Source organism: Coregonus lavaretus, assembly GCF_964263955.1.
Source record: "Coregonus lavaretus genome assembly, contig: HAP1_SCAFFOLD_5401, whole genome shotgun sequence".
NCBI classification, from domain to species: domain Eukaryota; kingdom Metazoa; phylum Chordata; class Actinopteri; order Salmoniformes; family Salmonidae; genus Coregonus; species Coregonus lavaretus.
The window spans coordinates 10,331-29,628 of NW_028156823.1; the positions used below are offsets into that span (position 1 = coordinate 10,331).

Genomic DNA, 19,298 nt, shown 5'->3' on the forward strand with positions numbered 1-19,298 from the left:
CCAACACCATCATTAAGTTTGCCGACGACACAACAGTGGGTAGGCCTGATCACCGACAACGATGAGACAGCCTATAGGGAGGAGGTCAGAGACCTGGCTGTGTGGTGCCAGGATAACAACCTCTCCCTCAACGTGACCAAGACAAAGGAGATGATTGTGGACTACAGGAAAAAAAAGAGGACTGAGCACGCCCCCATTCTCATCGACAGGGCTGTAGTGGAACAGGTTGAGAGCTTCAAGTTCCTTGGTGTCCACATCACCAACGAACTATCATGGTCCAAACACACCAAGACAGTCGTGAAGAGGGCACGACAAAGCCTATTCCCCCTCAGGAGACTGAAAAGATTTGGCATGGGTCCTCAGATCCTCAAAAAATTATACAGCTGCACCATCGAGAGCATCCTGACTGGTTGCATCACCGCCTGGTATGGCAACTGCTTGGCCTCTGACCGCAAGGCACTACAGAGGGTACATCACTGGGGCCATGCTTCCTGCCATCCAGGACCTCTATACCAGGCGGTGTCAGAGGAAGGCCCTCAAAATTGTCAAAGACTCCAGCCACCCTAGTCATAGACTGTTCTCTCTGCTACTGCACGGCAAGCGGTACCGGAGTGCCAAGTCTAGGTCCAAAATACTTCTCAATAGCTCAACAGCTTCTACCCCCAAGCTACCCTGACTATTTGCACTTCTCAACACTTTTTTGTTTTATTCTACTTTTTTATTTTAAAAAAAATGCACTGTTGGTTAAGGGCTGTAAGTAAGCATTTCACTGTAATGTCTGCACCTGTTGTATTCGCCGCATGTGGCCAATAACATTTGATTTGATTTGATTTTGAAATGTGTTTTGTGCATGTCCCAAATCCCCCTGAGACACCTTTGGAGAGTTGGGTCACAGTCAGCCATTATCAACGCCAACCCTGGAGCAATTAAGGTTAAGTGCCTTGCTCAAGGGCACATCGACAGATTCTTCACCTTGTCGGATTCAGACTAGCAACCTTTCAGTTACTGCCCCAACGCTCTAACCGCTAGGCTACCTGCCGCCCGTTTGAATCCTATTATAGTCTTATTCCAAAGATAACCAGTTTGTGTGAATAACAGTTGTCAGTGAACCAGTGTGTATTAATCGTATATATATATATATATGGCGCTTACCTGACATGATTGATTTTGACATTCAGCAGACACAAGTACAGGACGTTGCTTTGTGTCGAAAATCCTCACCCATTGGTCAAACACGCCGACGCAATTACGTATAGGGAGACTGCTACGATGGTGACCAATAGCATTCCATATGCAAATCTCGTTTAAATAATTCCCGGGAAATCTGAGTTTCGCGGGAGGGCCCTTCGCGCGTAAACTGCATCCCCTGATTCATTGTCAGCTTCCTGGAGCCATTTTTTTAAGCAGAACGGATCTCGCCACTTAATGAAATCCGTTGCATCTTCACGTTTTAGAAACATATCATTTATACAATTTGAACAAACGGGCATGTAAGATATTAGTGTAACGATATCCCTGATTATTTTGGGTCGAGCCGAGGAGGACTTTGAGAAAAAGTGGTCCAAAGTAGCGGAGGGACAAACGGACATTCAAGCCTTAAGATGAGAAAGGGGGGTGTCCCAGAAAAAGTCCTAATTTCAGGGGTCGGGGGCTCCTCCATGGACCAAAAACAAACGGTTCTGACCCGGTACAGCAATGCGACATATTATCAGATCTTAACACCTCCGCCCTGCCCGAACCAGACTAACAATGTCGGTGTCGTAGACCCGACCGTGAGTCAGCTTTACACTACACCCATCGGGGTGTCTACAAACGGGACAGGACCGCGACCAGCCCTCGGAAGACCCCCGGTAATTCATAACGCGATGGCTCTTTTGGCATACAATATTAAATGCAGTCACATTAATGCAAGGTGACCAGTTAACAAACAACTGTGCATTAGGTTCGCTAACTAGTGAGAACTAGCTAGTGACTAATCCTAGCGATTTGAGTAACGTTAGCTATTTAGCTACTATTGCTAACTAACGTTAGTAGTATAACTTACAGTGCTAGCTTTTTAGCTTAATACAGTACTGTTTTATTGCACATTTCACACGTTGACTCTTTCTGCATGTAGTTTTTTAACGTTAGTTATGTTTTTGTGATGCAGCACTTGTAACTTTTCCCACATGAGATGTCCCTTTTGACAGTGGATTTGCTAGCTAACGTTAGGTTTAGATCCCTAGAGAGTAAGTATACACGCGATGGTTGGATAGCCAACACAGCTAGCTAGATAAGTATGGGCTTGTTTGACACGCTAACGACACTTTAAATCAATCTACCTCGTTGTTTTTCGATATCCAGCAGCAGGCATATTACTAATGTTTTGACCTGCACAAATGATATCGTAAGAATAACCCCCAATCAATCATAAAAAATAAAAGAAATCGGCAAACAAAAACGTGTCTTTTATTTATGGTACCTAGCTAGTAAATGACCATGGGCTAGCTAAAGCATGTTTTTTTTTAAACCACCAGAAAGAAGCTAGGCCGTAAACGACGCTTGGAGGGGGATGGGGTGAATCTACTCCCAATGTTATCCTGTGGGACGCAAGCTTCTTACTCAGCTTGTTGGTTGTGTTTCCCCCATTTTGTAATCCTTCGGTCCAGGTGCTCAAAAGAGCGCTTGTGGGATCAAACTTAAATTATTTACCATAGTCCCCTCGTTGTCATAAAACTGAAAGTACACGAACTATCTTCCACGTCTGTGACGTAGCTAGATGGCTATTATACTATTATTAGCTAGATAGCTATTATTTGCTAGCCAACATGGAGTCATACCATGAAGAAGTCTTAACACATTTCAGATTTGTTGTGATATTCTGAAAGTTTGATATCTTGGAAGCATGCACATGCAAGCTACATGCCACAAACAGCCCATTTTTGAGTTGTGAACTCACACTGAAAAATTAATTTCTGCAAACGCATTGAGGTGGGTAGGTGACTGACTCCAACCGAAACATACTTGACCACAGTTCAAAGAATCAAGCAACTTGCAACATTCATGACAACCAATGTACCTATGTAAAGGAAACAAATCATCAATGTGGATGGAGAGGTGCTATAGCCAATAATGCTCTATAGACCTGCCAGCTTTTCTCCTTCTGAGGTAAATATGACCACTAGGTTTAACTGTCCATGTTTACATGCACACCAGTATCCTGATTATTCGGGATACTCAAGTATTATGTTTTTCAGTTGACGCGTATAAGCATCCTATCCCGTTTATGAGAAACCTGGATAAGATGCCTGGGAAATGCTGATCTAAGACTGGATACTGTGGCATGTAAACCTCTAGTTTTTTCGCTTTCTGCGCAGGCTCAGTTTAGCAAATCATGGGTGTTGTGATGTTTTCATCTGATTGTCAAACAAATCATTTCAAAAAGTAGGCTACCCACACACACAGTTCGATCCACCATAATGAATTTAGTCTACCGTAATGAATTTAGTAGCTACTTTCATCCCTAATTTAGACAATTTTCTGCTTATAATTTCCAACATTTGGTAGGCCGTTTGTTTGTCAACTATAGATACATGCGGCTTCTCTTCTGTCATAACTTGTTGCCCCGTGAGACTAAATAAAGTAGTGCTCAACAGCATGTCTTACACGGATAGAATTAATGCATTAGTAATCTATACTGAACAAAAATATAAACGCAACCGTTTTACTGAGTTACAGTTCATATAAGGAAATCAGTCAATTGAAATGAATGAATTAGGCCCTAATTTATGGATTTCACATGACTGGGCAGGGGTGCAGCTATGGGTGGGCCTGGCAGGGCATAGGCCCATCCACTTGGCAGCCAGGCCCAGCCAATCAGAAAGAGTTTTATCCACACAAAAGGGCTTTATTACAGACATAAATACCCCCCCCCCCGACGATCCCGCAGGTGAAGAAGCCAGATCTGGAGGTCCTATGCTAGTGCGGTTACACGTGGTCTGCGGTTGTGAGGCCGGTTGGATGTACTGCCAAATTCTCTAAAACGACATTGGAGACAGCTTATGGTAGAGAAGTGAATCTAAATCTAAGTGAACATTAAATTCTCTGGCAACGGCTCTGGTGGACATTCCTGCAGTCAGCATGCCAATTGTATGCTCCCTCAAAACTTAAACTGTCACTGGCATTGCGTTGTGACAAAACTGCACATTTTAAAGTGGCCTTTTATTGTCCACAGCACAAGGTGCACCTGTAATGATCGTGCTGTTTAATCAGCTTCTTGATATGGCACATCTGTCAGGTGGATGGGTTATCTTGGCTTCCGGAGAAATGCTCACTAACAGCGATGTAAACAAATTTGTGCACGACATTTGAGAGATGCGCTTTTTGTGCGACTGGAACATTTGGGATTTGTTTTATATCAGCTCAGGAAACATGGGACCAACACTTTACATGTTGTGTTGATATTTTTGTTCAGTGTATTTAACACTGGTAAAGTTCTCTGTTTCTATTAGGGACCGGGGAGAAAACACACTAACTCCAAAACAAAAAGATCGGTCCTGTGCAAAATGTCCAAATGTCATCAGTTTGACCGGTTTTAATGAAATTAAAAGCTGAGAAACACAAAGACTTCAGTTCGTCTTGGGTGCATATTTTGTGTTTGAAATACTGTCTGCTTGCGTAAGTGTCAAATATAACACATTACAAGCGCCTTCACATTTTCTCGAGATGCTGAAAGAAATCAAATTTCTCCGCTTCTGTTCCCGAAACAAAATTTAACATTTGTTGTATAATTTCACTGCATAATACTGCACAAGTGCATATGATATTATGCTACATGTGAGAGGTTATAAGCCTACAGTCAGTGTCCATATTTCAGTTAATATTCCATTTAACCCATGTGAACTTAAATGAGGAATATTCTGTTTATTCATGGAACAGGGATACTCATGAGCGGGATATCAAAGGTGCATGTAAACAGCTTATCCTGAATAAGACCTTAAGTGGGATATGAGCTACTATCTGGAATACTGTATGCATGTGAACGTGGTCATTGTCTCAGGTGGTGGGATCATCGTATTTCAAGCTACACTTCAAATCACCTAATTTGATTCCTGGGCATGTGATTTTATTTGCCCTCAAGTGTTTTTTTTAGACTTATCTGGCATGTCTTGTTGACAGTTTGACAAGAACACGTGGTAGCTCACTAGCTTGCTAATTGTTTTCAAAAAATGATTGAATGTGCTAGCAAGCTAAACAGCTAGCTAGCTAGCTAGTTGAGGCCGTTTGGGCTGGAAAGGAAGTGGAGGGGGAATCGATGGGACAGCCGAGGAAAAACAAAGACAGCCTGAAACAACAGGCTCTCTTCAACAGCCCACAACACCTGCTTCTCTGAATGGCCAGTCACTCCATTGGAGCCGCTCCTCTGAATGGTCAGTCACTCCATTGGAGCCGCTTCTCTGAATGGTCAGTCACTCCATTGGAGCCGCTTCTCTGAATGGTCAGTCACTCCATTGGAGCCGCTCCTCTGAATGGTCAGTCACTCCATTGGAGCCGCTCCTCTGAATGGTCAGTCACTCCATTGGAGCCGCTCCTCTGAATGGTCAGTCACTCCATTGGAGCCGTTCCTCTGCTACTGGTCCTCCATTGACAGGAATGTAGCCCCTTCCTGGGTGATGCCACGGCTGCTGAAAAGAGGGTCTTGGTGTAATACTTCCAAACAAATTGAACAAAAACCTGCATTATTTAAATCCAAACAGCTAGCTGTCAAGCCATAACTTTGCATAACAGGTGCAGACATTACAGTGAAATGCTTACTTACAGCCCTTAACCAACAGTTAAGGGCTGTAAGTAAGCATTTCATTGTAATGTCTGCACCTGTTGTATTCGGCGCATGTGACCAATAAAATTTGATTTGATTTGATCACTATCCTGCAACTCAGAGTCAAGACCACAAGATATAGTGATTAAAAAAAACGGAAGACAAAAAAAAACCCACTTTCCAAATATTTTAAATGTAAACTATTTACAGGTCTCTGCCTAGGCCAACTTCAGGAAGACGATGTGTGCTGTGACCCTTGACCCTTGAGGACTGGTTATTTTCCATCTGAAGTGATCCAGATTTTCAACTTTGTATAACTCTTCTGTCTCAGGCGAAGCGTCGGTTGGAGCTGGAAGAACGGGACCAGTACACCAGTGAGACTATCAGTAAACCCAGAGCTAAGAGAACCACCACACACTCCCTCAGAAGAACCAAGAGTAAGACTCACTGGGGGAGGGGGGACAGTATGGGGGTAGTTTAGTTACCATGCTAAGTGATGTTACATTTTTGTCATCAAGCAGAAACTGTTATCCAGAGTGAATTACAGCTCAGCATTGCTTATCCAGAACGACTTACAGTAACCTCGCGAGCTTACATGAATGGTTCGCTAACTGATAGTGCAGCGGTAATCAGTCTGGTATATGAGGCTAGACTAACTGTGCATTTAGCTCAGTTTAGTAGAAAAAACAACCACCTCTCTTATCTCAATAATCTCTAGTAGCCCCCTCTCATTTGGGTTTACTGAAACCCTCCACTAACTCTAGTAGCCCCCTCTCATTTGGGTTTACTGAAACCCTCCACTAACTCCAGTAGTCTACTGAAACCCTCCACTAACTCTAGTAGTCTACTGAAACCCTCCACTAACTCTAGTAGTCTACTGAAACCCTCCACTAACTCCAGTAGTCTACTGAAACCCTCCACTAACTCCAGTAGTCTACTGAAACCCTCCACTAACTCCAGTAGTCTACTGAAACCCTCCACTAACTCCAGTAGTCTACTGAAACCCTCCACTAACTCTAGTCTACTGAAACCCTCCACTAACTCTGGTAGTCTACTGAAACCCTCCACTAACTCCAGTAGTCTACTGAAACCCTCCACTAACTCTAGTAGTCTACTGAAACCCTCCACTAACTCTGTTAACACAGGGTTTACCAAACTTGGTCCTAGGGCCTCCCTGGGTGCATGTTTTGGTTTTTGTCCTAACACTACAATAATCAAAGCTTGATGATGAGTTGGTTATTTGAATCAGCTGTGTAGTGCTAGGGCAAAAACCAAAACGTGCACCCGGGGAGGGGGGAGGGGGGGCCAGGACCGAGTTTGGGAAACCCTGTGTTAACTAACCCATTGCCTCTCCCTCATATCCTGTCTGTTAACTAACCCATCTCCTCTCCCTCCAGCTCCTGTCTGTTAACTAACCCATCTCCTCTCCCTCCAGCTCCTGTCTGTTAACTAATCCATCTCCTCTCCCTCCATCTCCTGTCTGTTAACTAACCCATCTCCTCTCCCTCCAGCTCCTGTCTGTTAACTAACCCATCCCCTCTCCCCTCCCTCCAGCTCCTGTCTGTTAACTAACCCATCTCCTCTCCCCTCCCTCCAGCTCCTGTCTGTTAACTAACCCATCTCCTCTCCCTCCAGCTCCTGTCTGTTAACTAACCCATCTCCTCTCCCTCCAGCTCCTGTCTGTTAACTAACCCATCCCCTCTCCCCTCCCTCCAGCTCCTGTCTGTTAACTAACCCATCTCCTCTCCCTCCAGCTCCTGTCTGTTAACTAACCCATCTCCTCTCCCCTCCCTCCAGCTCCTGTCTGTTAACTAACCCATCTCCTCTCCCCTCCCTCCAGCTCCTGTCTGTTAACTAACCCATCTCCCCCCCCCCTCCAGCTCCTGTCTGTTAACTAACCCATCTCATCTCCCCTCCCTCCAGCTCCTGTCTGTTAACTAACCCATCTCCTCTCCCCCTCCCTCCAGCTCCTGTCTGTTAACTAACCCATCTCCTCTCCCCCTCCCTCCAGCTCCTGTCTGTTAACTAACCCATCTCCCCCCCCTCCCCCCCAGCTCCTGTCTGTTAACTAACCCATCTCCCCTCCCTCCAGCCCCTGTCTGTTAACTAACCCCCCCCCCCCCCCCCCCCCAGCTCCTGTCTGTTAACTAACCCATCTCCCCCCCCAGCTCCTGTCTGTTAACTAACCCATCTCCCCCCCCCAGCTCCTGTCTGTTAACTAACCCATCTCCTCCCCCCCCCCCCAGCTCCTGTCTGTTAACTAACCCATCTCCTCTCCCCTCCCTCCAGCTCCTGTCTGTTAACTAACCCATCTCCTCTCCCCTCCCTCCAGCTCCTGTCTGTTAACTAACCCATCTCCCCCCCCCTCCAGCTCCTGTCTGTTAACTAACCCATCTCATCTCCCCTCCCTCCAGCTCCTGTCTGTTAACTAACCCATCTCCTCTCCCCCTCCCTCCAGCTCCTGTCTGTTAACTAACCCATCTCCTCTCCCCTCCCCCCAGCTCCTGTCTGTTAACTAAACCACCCCCCCCCCCCCAGCTCCTGTCTGTTAACTAACCCATCTCCCCCCCCCTCCAGCTCCTGTCTGTTAACTAACCCATCTCATCTCCCCTCCCTCCAGCTCCTGTCTGTTAACTAACCCATCTCCTCTCCCCCTCCCTCCAGCTCCTGTCTGTTAACTAACCCATCTCCTCTCCCCCTCCCTCCAGCTCCTGTCTGTTAACTAAACCATCCCCCCCAGCTCCTGTCTGTTAACTAACCCATCTCCTCTCCCCTCCCTCCAGCTCCTCCCTCCCCGTTAGAGAAGACCAGGTATGACACCTCTCTAGGACTCCTGACCCAGAAGTTTCTCCAGCTGCTGGGCCAGTCCAGTGACGGGGTGGTGGATCTCAACCGGGCCGCGGAGTCCCTCAAGGTCCAGAAGAGACGCCTCTATGACATCACCAACGTACTGGAGGGGGTGCATCTCATCAAGAAGAAGTCCAAGAATAACATCCAGTGGATGTGAGTAGGGGGGGGGGGGGGGTCTGTGTACGACCAAGTTGTATTGCACTGGCCTGGTTAGAAATGCACCATAGTTGCTGGAACCGTGCTGTAAAGGACAATATCCGAGCCGTTAAGATTGGAGTCGGCACGGCAGTGCGACGGGTGTAACGTGTGTGAAAGAATGTGTGCGTGGAATGTGTGTTCTCTCCCATTTGAGTGTTAAATGTGTTCTCTCGTGTGTGTTTAAACATGTGTTCTCCTCCTGTGTGTTTAAACATGTGCTCTCCTCCTGCGCTCTCCTCCTGTGCTCTCCTCCTGTGTTCTCCTCCTGTGCTCTCCTCCTGTGTGTTTAAACATGTGCTCTCCTCCTGCGCTCTCCTCCTGTGCTCTCCTCCTGCGCTCTCCTCCTGTGCTCTCCTCCTGCGCTCTCCTCCTGTGCTCTCCTCCTGTGTGTTTAAACGTGCCGTTCTCTGTGCAGGGGCTGTAGCCTGTCTCAAGAGGGAGTGGCCAGTGTCCAGACCCCTGGGTCTGTGGGTAAAGAACTGCTGGAGTTGACCCAAGAGGAGAAGAGACTGGATGAACTCATACACTCCTGCACACTCATCGTCCAACAGATGACTGAAGACACACCCACAAGGAAATAGCCTTCCTTTACAACCCTGCTGTGTGGATGTAATGGTGTGTGTGTGTGTGTGTGTGTGTGTGTGTGTGTGTGTGTGCTCTTGTCCTGTGTGTGAATCGGTTTGCGTTTACAGTTTATTTATTTATTTCTCAGCACACTTGTGTTTTTAAGTGTGTTTTTGTCCTGTGTGTGTTCTTGTCCAGAGTGTGTGACTACTCTTTCCTTAACCTCTGGGTACGTTTGCGTACATATCGTATGATGACGTGAAAAGGATTCCTAGTCTGAATGACCAGACAGTCATCATGGTCAAAGCCCCTGCTGAAACCAGACTGGAGGTGCCAGACCCTGCTGAGGTACACACACACACACACACACACACACACACACACACACACACACACACACACACACACACACACACACACACACACACACACACACACACACACACACACACACACACACACACACACACACACACACACACACACACACACAGAGACACACACACACACAGACACACACACACACACAGACACACACACACCCCCACCCACACCCACACACACCACACACACACACCCACACACACCCACACACACACACACACACACACAGACACACACACACACACACACACACAGACACACACACAGACACACACCCACACACACCATAAATAGAGACCAAGCCGTGATCGTGGTCACACTTCCTCTAGTGTCCAGTCCCTGCAGACAGTTATTGATTGGCTGATTCTGCAGACAGTTATTGATTGGCTAATTTGACATACTATTGTGTATATATATAGTGCATGTGGACAGCCTTTCAAATTAGTGGATTCTATTTCAGCCGCATCCGTTGCTGACAGGTGTATAAAATCGATCACACAGCCATGCAATCTGCATAGAGAAACATTGGCAGTAGAAGTTCTAGATGATTCTGTGCTTCCAACTTTGTGGCAACAGTTTGGGGAAGGCCCTTTCCTGTTTCAGAATGACAATGCCCCCGTGCACAAAGCGAGATCCATACAGAAATGGTTTGTCGAGATCGGTGTGGAAGAACTTGACTGGCCTGCACAGAGGCCTGACCTCAACCCCATCGAACACCTTTGGGATGAATTGGCACGTCGACTGTGAGCCAGGCCTAATGGCCCAACATCAGTGCCCGACCTCACTAATGCTATTGTGGCTGAATGGAAGCAAGTCCACGCAGAAATGTTCCAACATCTAGTGGAAAGCCTTCCCAGAAGAGTGGAGGCTGTTATAGCAGCAAAGGAGGGGACCAACTCCATATTAATGCGCATGATTTTGGAATGAGATTTTCGACATGCAGGTGTCCACATACCTTTGGTCATGTAGTGTATAATTGGTTGATTAATTTATTGATTGACCTATCAGAGTCTCCAGGTCCACTTGAGCAGCACCCAGGGTCCAATAGAAGTCTTCCTGTGCTCTGATGATCACGCCCCCTCCTCCCCGCTGAAAAACAACTCGACGCTGAACGGAAATGGACATCCCCCCTCATCTTCATCGTATGTCAATGGAAACTCCTCATCCTTCCTCAAGGTGTCACAAGGTGAGCCCATAGACTCAGATAGACATCGCGTCATTGTATCTGTCCCGTTATGACGTCTGTGGGCACGGGAAGCACCATTGAGGCCATCTCCATTTTGAAGTAGTCTGTTTTCTTCTTCCAATACTTATGAGTTGGCAAACAAACTGAAAGGGTGCGTACTGCCACCTGTAGTTTTTGAGCAGGTATAAAGCCACGGTGTACTTCCGCCTACAGCTATGGAGTGTTTGCTGACAAGTATAATTATTTGGCTGATCCCTCTTGTTCACCTGGCTGGAATCATGTGATCTTTCCTTAAAACCCATTTGAAGTCGCGCCCAGTTGACTACTTCAAAATGATCAAAGTCCTCAATGGTGCTGCCCATGCTTAAACAGAGTCCTAGAGTCCTCTCTATCTATCTCTATGGGTGAGCTAAACCTTGAGACCTAATTCTGTGGTGGGTTGGTTATTTGGGTGAACTATTTTCTTTCTTTCACTCACTCTGTTTTTCTCCCTCTTGCTCTCTACCCATCTCTCACCAGAGGGTAGTAACTCCGCCGGTGACTCCAGTAACGGTTTATCCAACGCCCTGTCCAGGCTCCCAGCATGCTCAGCGGTGACGGTCACTCCTGTCTCCCCCCTGCCCTCCTCCCTCTCCTCCCTCCTCCCCCTCCAGGACGTCGACCAGGAGCCCTTCATCCCCCTCTCCCCCTCCCTCCCCCTCTCCCCCGGGGGGGATGACTACCTGCTCAGCCTGGGGGAAGACGAAGGCATCAGCGACCTGTTCTCCTACGATCTGGACCGGCTTCCACTAGACGACCTGCTCTGTAATTGAGTGAAATGGAAACTCAGCGGCCATTCTGGGGGTTTTGAAGCCATTTTGGAGCCAGACTCATGGTCCCAATGTGGTCGTTTTTTACAGTTATAAATAACTAGTTTAGAGCCCAGTGGGCTCTATGGAATGCAGCTCAGCAGCCATTTTGGAGACAGACTTTGTTTTCTTGACCTTGTTGACTGGACTTCTCATAGAGAACCTGCTGTGTAATTGACCCCTGGCCAGTGATGAGAGAAAGGAATTACCTGCTCTTGGTATAGAGTTGATCAAAGGAAGTAAGCCTGTTTCCATTCAGACACTTCCTGTAGGGGAGAATTCTGTGGCCTAAAGAACGGACAAACCCCTTCTCAAAAGCCTGCCTTTCTGGTCTGTCCGACACTTGCACTGACAGGCAAAACAACATCCCACACACATCACTCCCCATAGCGGACTTCTCTTAATGAACTGTTCTCGTCTGATTGTCCCTACAGACATATACAGCACCAGTCAAAAGTTTGGACACCTACTCATTCAAGTGTTATTATTATTTTCTTCTATTTTCTACATTGTAGAATAATAGTGAAGACATCAACTATGAAATAGCACATATGGAATCATGTAGTAACCAAAAAGTGATAAACAAATCAAAATAGATTTTAGATTCTTCAAAGTAGCCATCCTTTGCCTTGATGACAGCTTTGCACACTCTTGGCATTCATGTCTGAAGGTAATGATGGACTGTCTTTTCTCTTTGCTTATTTGAGCTGTTCTTGCCATAATATGGACTTGGTCTTTTACCAAATAGGGCTATCTTTTGTATACTCCCCCTACCTTGTCACAACACAACTGATTGGCTCAAACGCATTAAGAAGGAAAGAAATTCCACAAATTAACTTTTAACAAGGCACACCTGTTAATTGAAATGCATTCCAGGTGACTATCTCATGAAGCTGGTTGAGAGAATGCCAAGAGTGTGCAAAGCTGTCATCAAGTCAAACGGTGGCTACTTTGAAGAATCTCATATAAAATATATTTTTGGAGTTACTACATGATTCCATGTAGGTTATGGATGTTAACCCCCTGGACTCAGATTCTTACCCATATCTACAATTGTGTGACTGTTATCTGTGAACTTGTGTTTTATAATGTGATGTAGTGGACCCTAGGATAGGTCCTGGTTCTCAGTTCACCAGAGTGGAACAGACCTGATATCTATGCCCCAGGATGGTGATGTCTGCCTGGGCATCGATTTTTGCGAGTCCCCTGGTCTTCCACATGGAGCCTTCTGACACAATACTGACTGGTATTGTTTGGATAACCACAGTATGTAGTGAAAGATGACCCTAGGATGCGTCAGTTCTCCTGATGCAACGGTTTACTACACATATTTGTGTATGTTTTTTTTGTTGAGAGGAGGACGTGAATATTGCTCCTGTTTACCTGTGTCCTCTACTGCCATCCATAAACTGCATCAATATCCAGCGCACTCACTCTCTCTCTCTCTCTCACACACACACACACACACACACACACACACACACACACACACCTATAAGAGTCACGTGGACGAGCCCCCATTTTGTTTTAGCCACTACAGCCATGCTACCACCCATTTTACTTATTGAATAACTAACTTATGAACCAACTCTTGGCTTCAGTCATTTCTCAGGGTTCCCAAATAGCTTTCTACATGAAATACAATTTTTGTTGCTTAATTAAAATATACAAATGGATTCTAATGAATGTTTTTGTGCCAGATATTTTAATGAGTTAAAATGTTTTTTTGTTTTGTTTTTTTACCACATTAACCCATTGATGAAAAATGTAGATCAACTTTTTAATTTACCCTTCGATTGGTATAGACATGTAAACTTTAGACTACCCAACCGTACTACTAATCGCTAATACTAAAATATGATCCGCTTTCGATTGGGGGCATTGCTTGTCTTTGAGGGCTAAACCTACTTGGTTTTGGAGCAGTGCTTTACCAGATGACACCCTAGTTCCTTTGTGTAGTGTACGACTTTTAAGGGTTAATGACAGAACTTACCAAGAAGTCATTTTGAGTCAATTGACTGATATGACAGTATGTCGGAGAACAGACATGTCCTGAATGGAACTATATGCTCTATTGTCGCCTACAGTAATGGGTATTTTAAATGTAAGCCATTCTAAGGGACTGTACCAGAAGCTGCTTTTTAAGGCAGTCAGGCGATGGCCTTGGCTACCAGTCTGGAGATGGCCTTGGCTACCCGTCTGGAGATGGCCTTGGCTACCAGTCTGGAGATGGCCTTGGCTACCCGTCTGGAGATGGCCTTGGCTACCAGTCTGGAGATGGCCTTGGCTACCAGTCTGGAGATGGCCTTGGCTACCAGTCTGGAGATGGCCTTGGCTACCAGTCTGGAGATGGCCTTGGCTACCAGTCTGGAGATGGCCTTGGCTACCAGTCTGGAGATGGCCTTGGCTACCAGTCTGGAGATGGCCTTGGCTACCAGTCTGGAGATGGCCCTGGCTACCAGTCTGGAGATGGCCTTGGCTACCAGTCTGGAGATGGCCTTGGCTACCAGTCTGGAGATGGCCCTGGCTACCAGTCTGGAGATGGCCTTGGCTACCAGTCTGGAGATGGCCTTGGCTACCAGTCTGGAGATGGCCTTGGCTACCAGTCTGGAGATGGCCTTGGCTACCAGTCTGGAGATGGCCTTGGCTACCAGTCTGGAGATGGCCCTGGCTACCAGTCTGGAGATGGCCTTGGCTACCAGTCTGGAGATGGCCTTGGCTACCAGTCTGGAGATGGCCCTGGCTACCAGGCGATGGCCTTGGCTACCAGTCTGGAGATGGCCCTGGCTACCAGGCGATGGCCTTGGCTACCAGTCTGGAGATGGCCCTGGCTACCAGTCTGGAGATGGCCTTGGCTACCCGTCTGGAGATGGCCTTGGCTACCAGTCTGGAGATGGCCTTGGCTACCCGTCTGGAGATGGCCTTGGCTACCAGTCTGGAGATGGCCTTGGCTACCAGTCTGGAGATGGCCTTGGCTACCAGTCTGGAGATGGCCCTGGCTACCAGTCTGGAGATGGCCTTGGCTACCAGTCTGGAGATGGCCCTGGCTACCAGTCTGGAGATGGCCTTGGCTACCAGTCTGGAGATGGCCCTGGCTACCAGGCGATGGCCTTGGCTACCAGTCTGGAGATGGCCCTGGCTACCAGTCTGGAGATGGCCTTGGCTACCAGTCTGGAGATGGCCCTGGCTACCAGTCTGGAGATGGCCTTGGCTACCAGTCTGGAGATGGCCTTGGCTACCCGTCTGGAGATGGCCTTGGCTACCAGTCTGGAGATGGCCCTGGCTACCAGTCTGGAGATGGCCTTGGCTACCCGTCTGGAGATGGCCTTGGCTACCAGTCTGGAGATGGCCCTGGCTACCAGTCTGGAGATGGCCTTGGCTACCAGTCTGGAGATGGCCCTGGCTACCAGGCGATGGCCTTGGCTACCAGTCTGGAGATGGCCCTGGCTACCAGTCTGGAGATGGCCCTGGCTACCAGTCTGGAGATGGCCCTGGCTACCAGTCTGGAGATGGCCTTGGCTACCAGTCTGGAGATGGCCTTGGCTACCAGTCTGGAGATGGCCTTGGCTACCAGTCTGGAGATGGCCTTGGCTACCAGTCTGGAGATGGCCCTGGCTACCAGTCTGGAGATGGCCTTGGCTACCAGTCTGGAGATGGCCTTGGCTACCAGTCTGGAGATGGCCTTGGCTACCAGTCTGGAGATGGCCTTGGCTACCAGTCTGGAGATGGCCCTGGCTACCAGTCTGGAGATGGCCTTGGCTACCAGTCTGGAGATGGCCTTGGCTACCAGTCTGGAGATGGCCTTGGCTACCAGTCTGGAGATGGCCTTGGCTACCAGTCTGGAGATGGCCCTGGCTACCAGTCTGGAGATGGCCTTGGCTACCAGTCTGGAGATGGCCCTGGCTACCAGTTTGTTTCTGCATTGTTTGTATTGACAGGGAGTTGACATGGTGGCACCAAAAGGTCTTCCTCCCAGGTGTACCTCCATGCCTGTACAGCACAACATGTTCATATGAGGTTGCCTCGGGTCTGAAGTTGTGCCTTTTTTTTGTTCCGTGTGAGTCATGTCTGTGTGCTTGAGTTGTGTTCTAGCCTGGTTTACTAGCCTGGTGACAGCTCTGTTTGTGTTATCGCGTCAACTCTTTGTCATAATTACGAACATGTTGACACGATGGCACAAACATATGGGACCTTGGCTACAATGAAGTAGGAAATGCAGCCGTCTATTTATTTCATCCTCCAATACTGTACTGAATTGCGATAACTACTCTGCTGCCCCGAGGAGTAGGGTGACGTTGCCCCTGGATGCTGATCGTGGGTCCGTTTTTGCATTTCCCCCACTAAATGTTAGGCTAGGAATCTGATCCTAGATATGTACCTAGGGGAAACTGCACCTCTGTTCATGACTTTATCAGTCTTTTTTTTTTTCTCTGCAGTTTTCCTTTCTAGATCGTGGCCTCTTCTATTAAGTTTTCATTATGATATGAATGACGGCTTTATTAAGACACGTTAAGATGTTTGATTTATGGATTTTCCTAACATGAATTGCTGTTTCTACCCACCGTCCAGCGATACGATGCCTAGCTTAAACCAGAACTATGTATTTAGTTAGGACGTGTAGGATTCTGCCGTTACATGACACTACAACAGTTTATGGCAGCAATGTTAACCTCCCCATTTAACATGGGACATTTTTAAACAATTCTACACTGAACGAAAAATGAACGCAACATGTTGGTTTCATGAGCTGAAATAAAAGTTCCCAGAAAGGTTCCATATGCACAAAAAGCTTATTTCTCTCAAATTTTGGTGCACGAATTTGTTTACATCCCTGTTAGTGAGCATTTCTCCTTTGCCAAGATAATCCATCCACCTGATAGTTGTGGCATATCAAGAAGCTGATTAAACGGCATGATCATTACACAGGTGCACCTTGTGCTGGGGACAATACAAGGCCACTCTTAAAATGTGCATTTTTTTTATCACACAACACAATACCACAGATGTGTCTAGTTTTGAGGGAGCGTGCAATTGGCATGCTGACTGCAGGAATGTCCACCAGAGCTACTGCCAGAGAATTGAATGTTGATTTCTCTACCATAAGCCGCCTCCAACGTCGTTTTTGAGGATTTGGCAGTAGGTCCACGAGTATGGTGTCATGTGGGCGAGCGGTGGGGTTATGGGATGGGCAGGCATAAGCTATGGACAACGAACACAATTGCATTTTATCAATGGCAATTTGAATGCACAGAAATACCGTGACGAGATCCTGAGGCCCATGTTTTATTTTTTAAATTTATTTTTTGCTATCTGTGACCAACAGATGCATGTCTGTATTCCCAGTCATGTGAAATCCATAGATTATGGCCTAATGAATTTATTTTTGATTTGACTGATTTCCTCATGAACTGTAACTCAGTCAAATCAATTAAATTGTTGCATGTTGCGTTTTATATTTTTGTTCAGTATATGTGACAACGTCTCCTTTTAGCAGAAAAATGTTTTGGCTTTTTTTACTTTTTGAATTCTTGTTCAGGTTGCGTACGGTGTGAATATGGGTTGATCCCTTTTTGGAGATCATGTCCCAGCTCTTAGAAATGTCATTTTAGATAATAGAAATATGTTTGTTTTAGGACTACTTGATCAAGAAATATGTTTTAGCCTTTTTATAACAAGCATTGGTTGATTTTTAAAACGTTTCCTAAATGCACAAACCAATCGGGAAACCAGTTGTCGTTCTATTCTCCCTGGAGCATTCTGGAGGAATGTTGAGTGAGGCTACAATTCAATCAAAGCAGTCATAAATATTCACTCCATTTCTTTGTTTACAAACTACAGCCTGCACACACAAAATGTATTTTTCTGAAAGATGCATCCAGTTGTCTTTTTTTCTCTACCCAAAACCAGATGAGGATTTTATTTCACCGTGGTGAAAACCGAGCTTCTGCATAAGTACTAGCGTAGGAGGTAAAACCCGGGCTGAATGTCAGGCTGTTCCGTTGACATTTGAGATGCATCCTAGGCATGTTGTCATCAAGCCTTATTCTTAGGATATCATTCATAGGAAAATCCACTGATGCCCACACAGAGATGGGTTGTTCTTTGTCTGTTTGGGAATCTGTTTTGTATTTTGTGTGGATTTATGTTTAAAAATTGAAATGGATTAATAGTGTTAATAAATGTACCACACTTTATATATTCATTTCTTGAGTGGCCTGACCGCTGTGCTGTCTACTATATTAGGCGGAGAGGAAGATGCGAAGCGAGAGTGTTAACTTGGCCCAAAATCTGTCATCTCTGGTAGGTGGTGTTTTCTCCACTCACCACACAATGAGTTTTGTGTGGAGGTCAATTAGTGTCGAATCTGGTTAAGAACAAGTGGAATGGCTTATTTGCTACGTGGGTCTTATAGAGCCCCACAGTGGATGTGTCATAATACCCATAAAAACTAGCGGTTAAACGGAAATGGTTCCAATCGTTTTTCCACCACTTCATTTTTCCCATGGGGTTTTAGAACCACTTGAGGTCTGTGTTTCGTGTAGGCTTGCCCTGGCGTGACGTTTTGATAACCATGTAAATCTCTCTCGGACAAGGTGACTTTTATCAATATATTACGCACTATTTACTCTCCGATTTGAAAAATGCTAATTAGCATAAAAGTGAATGACATCACTCAAGACTACAAATCCCTGCAATCTCCTGCACGTCCTCTCTAGCAGACCGCCTTGCTAACAGGTATTGTGTCAATTAAAAACTTGCACAAGACATTACACAGAATTGTCAATTTTAAATAAATGTAGCCAATTTATCCATTACTAAAGTTAACATTAGATAGCTAATCCAGATGATCTTACCTTTGCCTCGATTCGGCTGTCTCGTCCAGAGCGTGGCATTTGTCAGGGTTAAATGCGGAAGGGGCTTAGCTGGGGGGGGGGGAGTGTGGTAGAGTAAGGGGGTCAGGAGGACAAGGGGTTGGTTAGTGTAGGATTAGTATAGGAGGACAACGGGGTTAGTTAGTGTAGGATTAGTATAGGAGGACAGGGGGTTAGTTAGTGTGGGATTAGTATAGGAGGACAGGGGGTTAGTTAGTGTAGGATTAGTATAGGAGGACAAGGGGGTTAGTTAGTGTAGGATTAGTATAGGAGGACAGTATTTAGTATTTCTTTAGTATCCCCAGTAGTTGTTGCCAAGGCAGCAGCTACTCTTCCTTGGGTCCCAACAGGAAGAGATGCTCTTCCACCTCCACCCTCCTCGTCTCCTGGGTGAAGATCTAGGATCAGCTTCCCCTCCTCCAATCCTAACCTTAAGAAGGGTGGGGGGTGGTAGCCTCACTAGCCTATAGGTTAGATTTAAGGATTTACTCTTTACAGTGAGAAATGGTTTGTGGATATATAGAGGCTATTTCCCAAATCTCTCCTTCCTCCCAAAGTGTGCACTTGTTCACTCCCACTTCACTGATTTTTTGGAAGGA

The 19,298-nt window shown here is 46.4% G+C and overlaps 1 protein-coding gene across 1 annotated transcript; it reads left to right on the forward strand.

Annotated features, from left to right (window-relative positions):
- Nucleotides 1-1,415: 1,415 nt before the first annotated feature.
- On the forward strand, nucleotides 1,416-13,251 carry LOC311119662 (transcription factor E2F3-like). Its single transcript, XM_084194332.1, has 7 exons — nucleotides 1,416-1,850; nucleotides 6,129-6,234; nucleotides 8,581-8,800; nucleotides 9,261-9,422; nucleotides 9,643-9,757; nucleotides 10,802-10,979; nucleotides 11,499-13,251. Exons 1-7 carry the CDS (start codon nucleotides 1,602-1,604, stop codon nucleotides 11,789-11,791), a joined length of 1,323 nt encoding a protein of 440 aa, XP_084050458.1. The 5' UTR covers nucleotides 1,416-1,601; the 3' UTR covers nucleotides 11,792-13,251.
- The last annotated feature ends 6,047 nt before the right edge of the window (nucleotides 13,252-19,298 follow it).

Bases quoted from the DNA above. Each gene is read 5' to 3' on its own strand.
- LOC311119662 (XM_084194332.1), top strand. From the start codon at position 1,602: ATGAGAAAGGGGGGTGTCCCAGAAAAAGTCCTAATTTCAGGGGTCGGG. The intron at 6,235-8,580 runs GTAAGACTCACT...CCCTCCCTCCAG, and splicing joins CTCCCTCAGAAGAACCAAGA to CTCCTCCCTCCCCGTTAGAG. The intron at 9,423-9,642 runs ATAGCCTTCCTT...ACCTCTGGGTAC, and splicing joins GAAGACACACCCACAAGGAA to GTTTGCGTACATATCGTATG.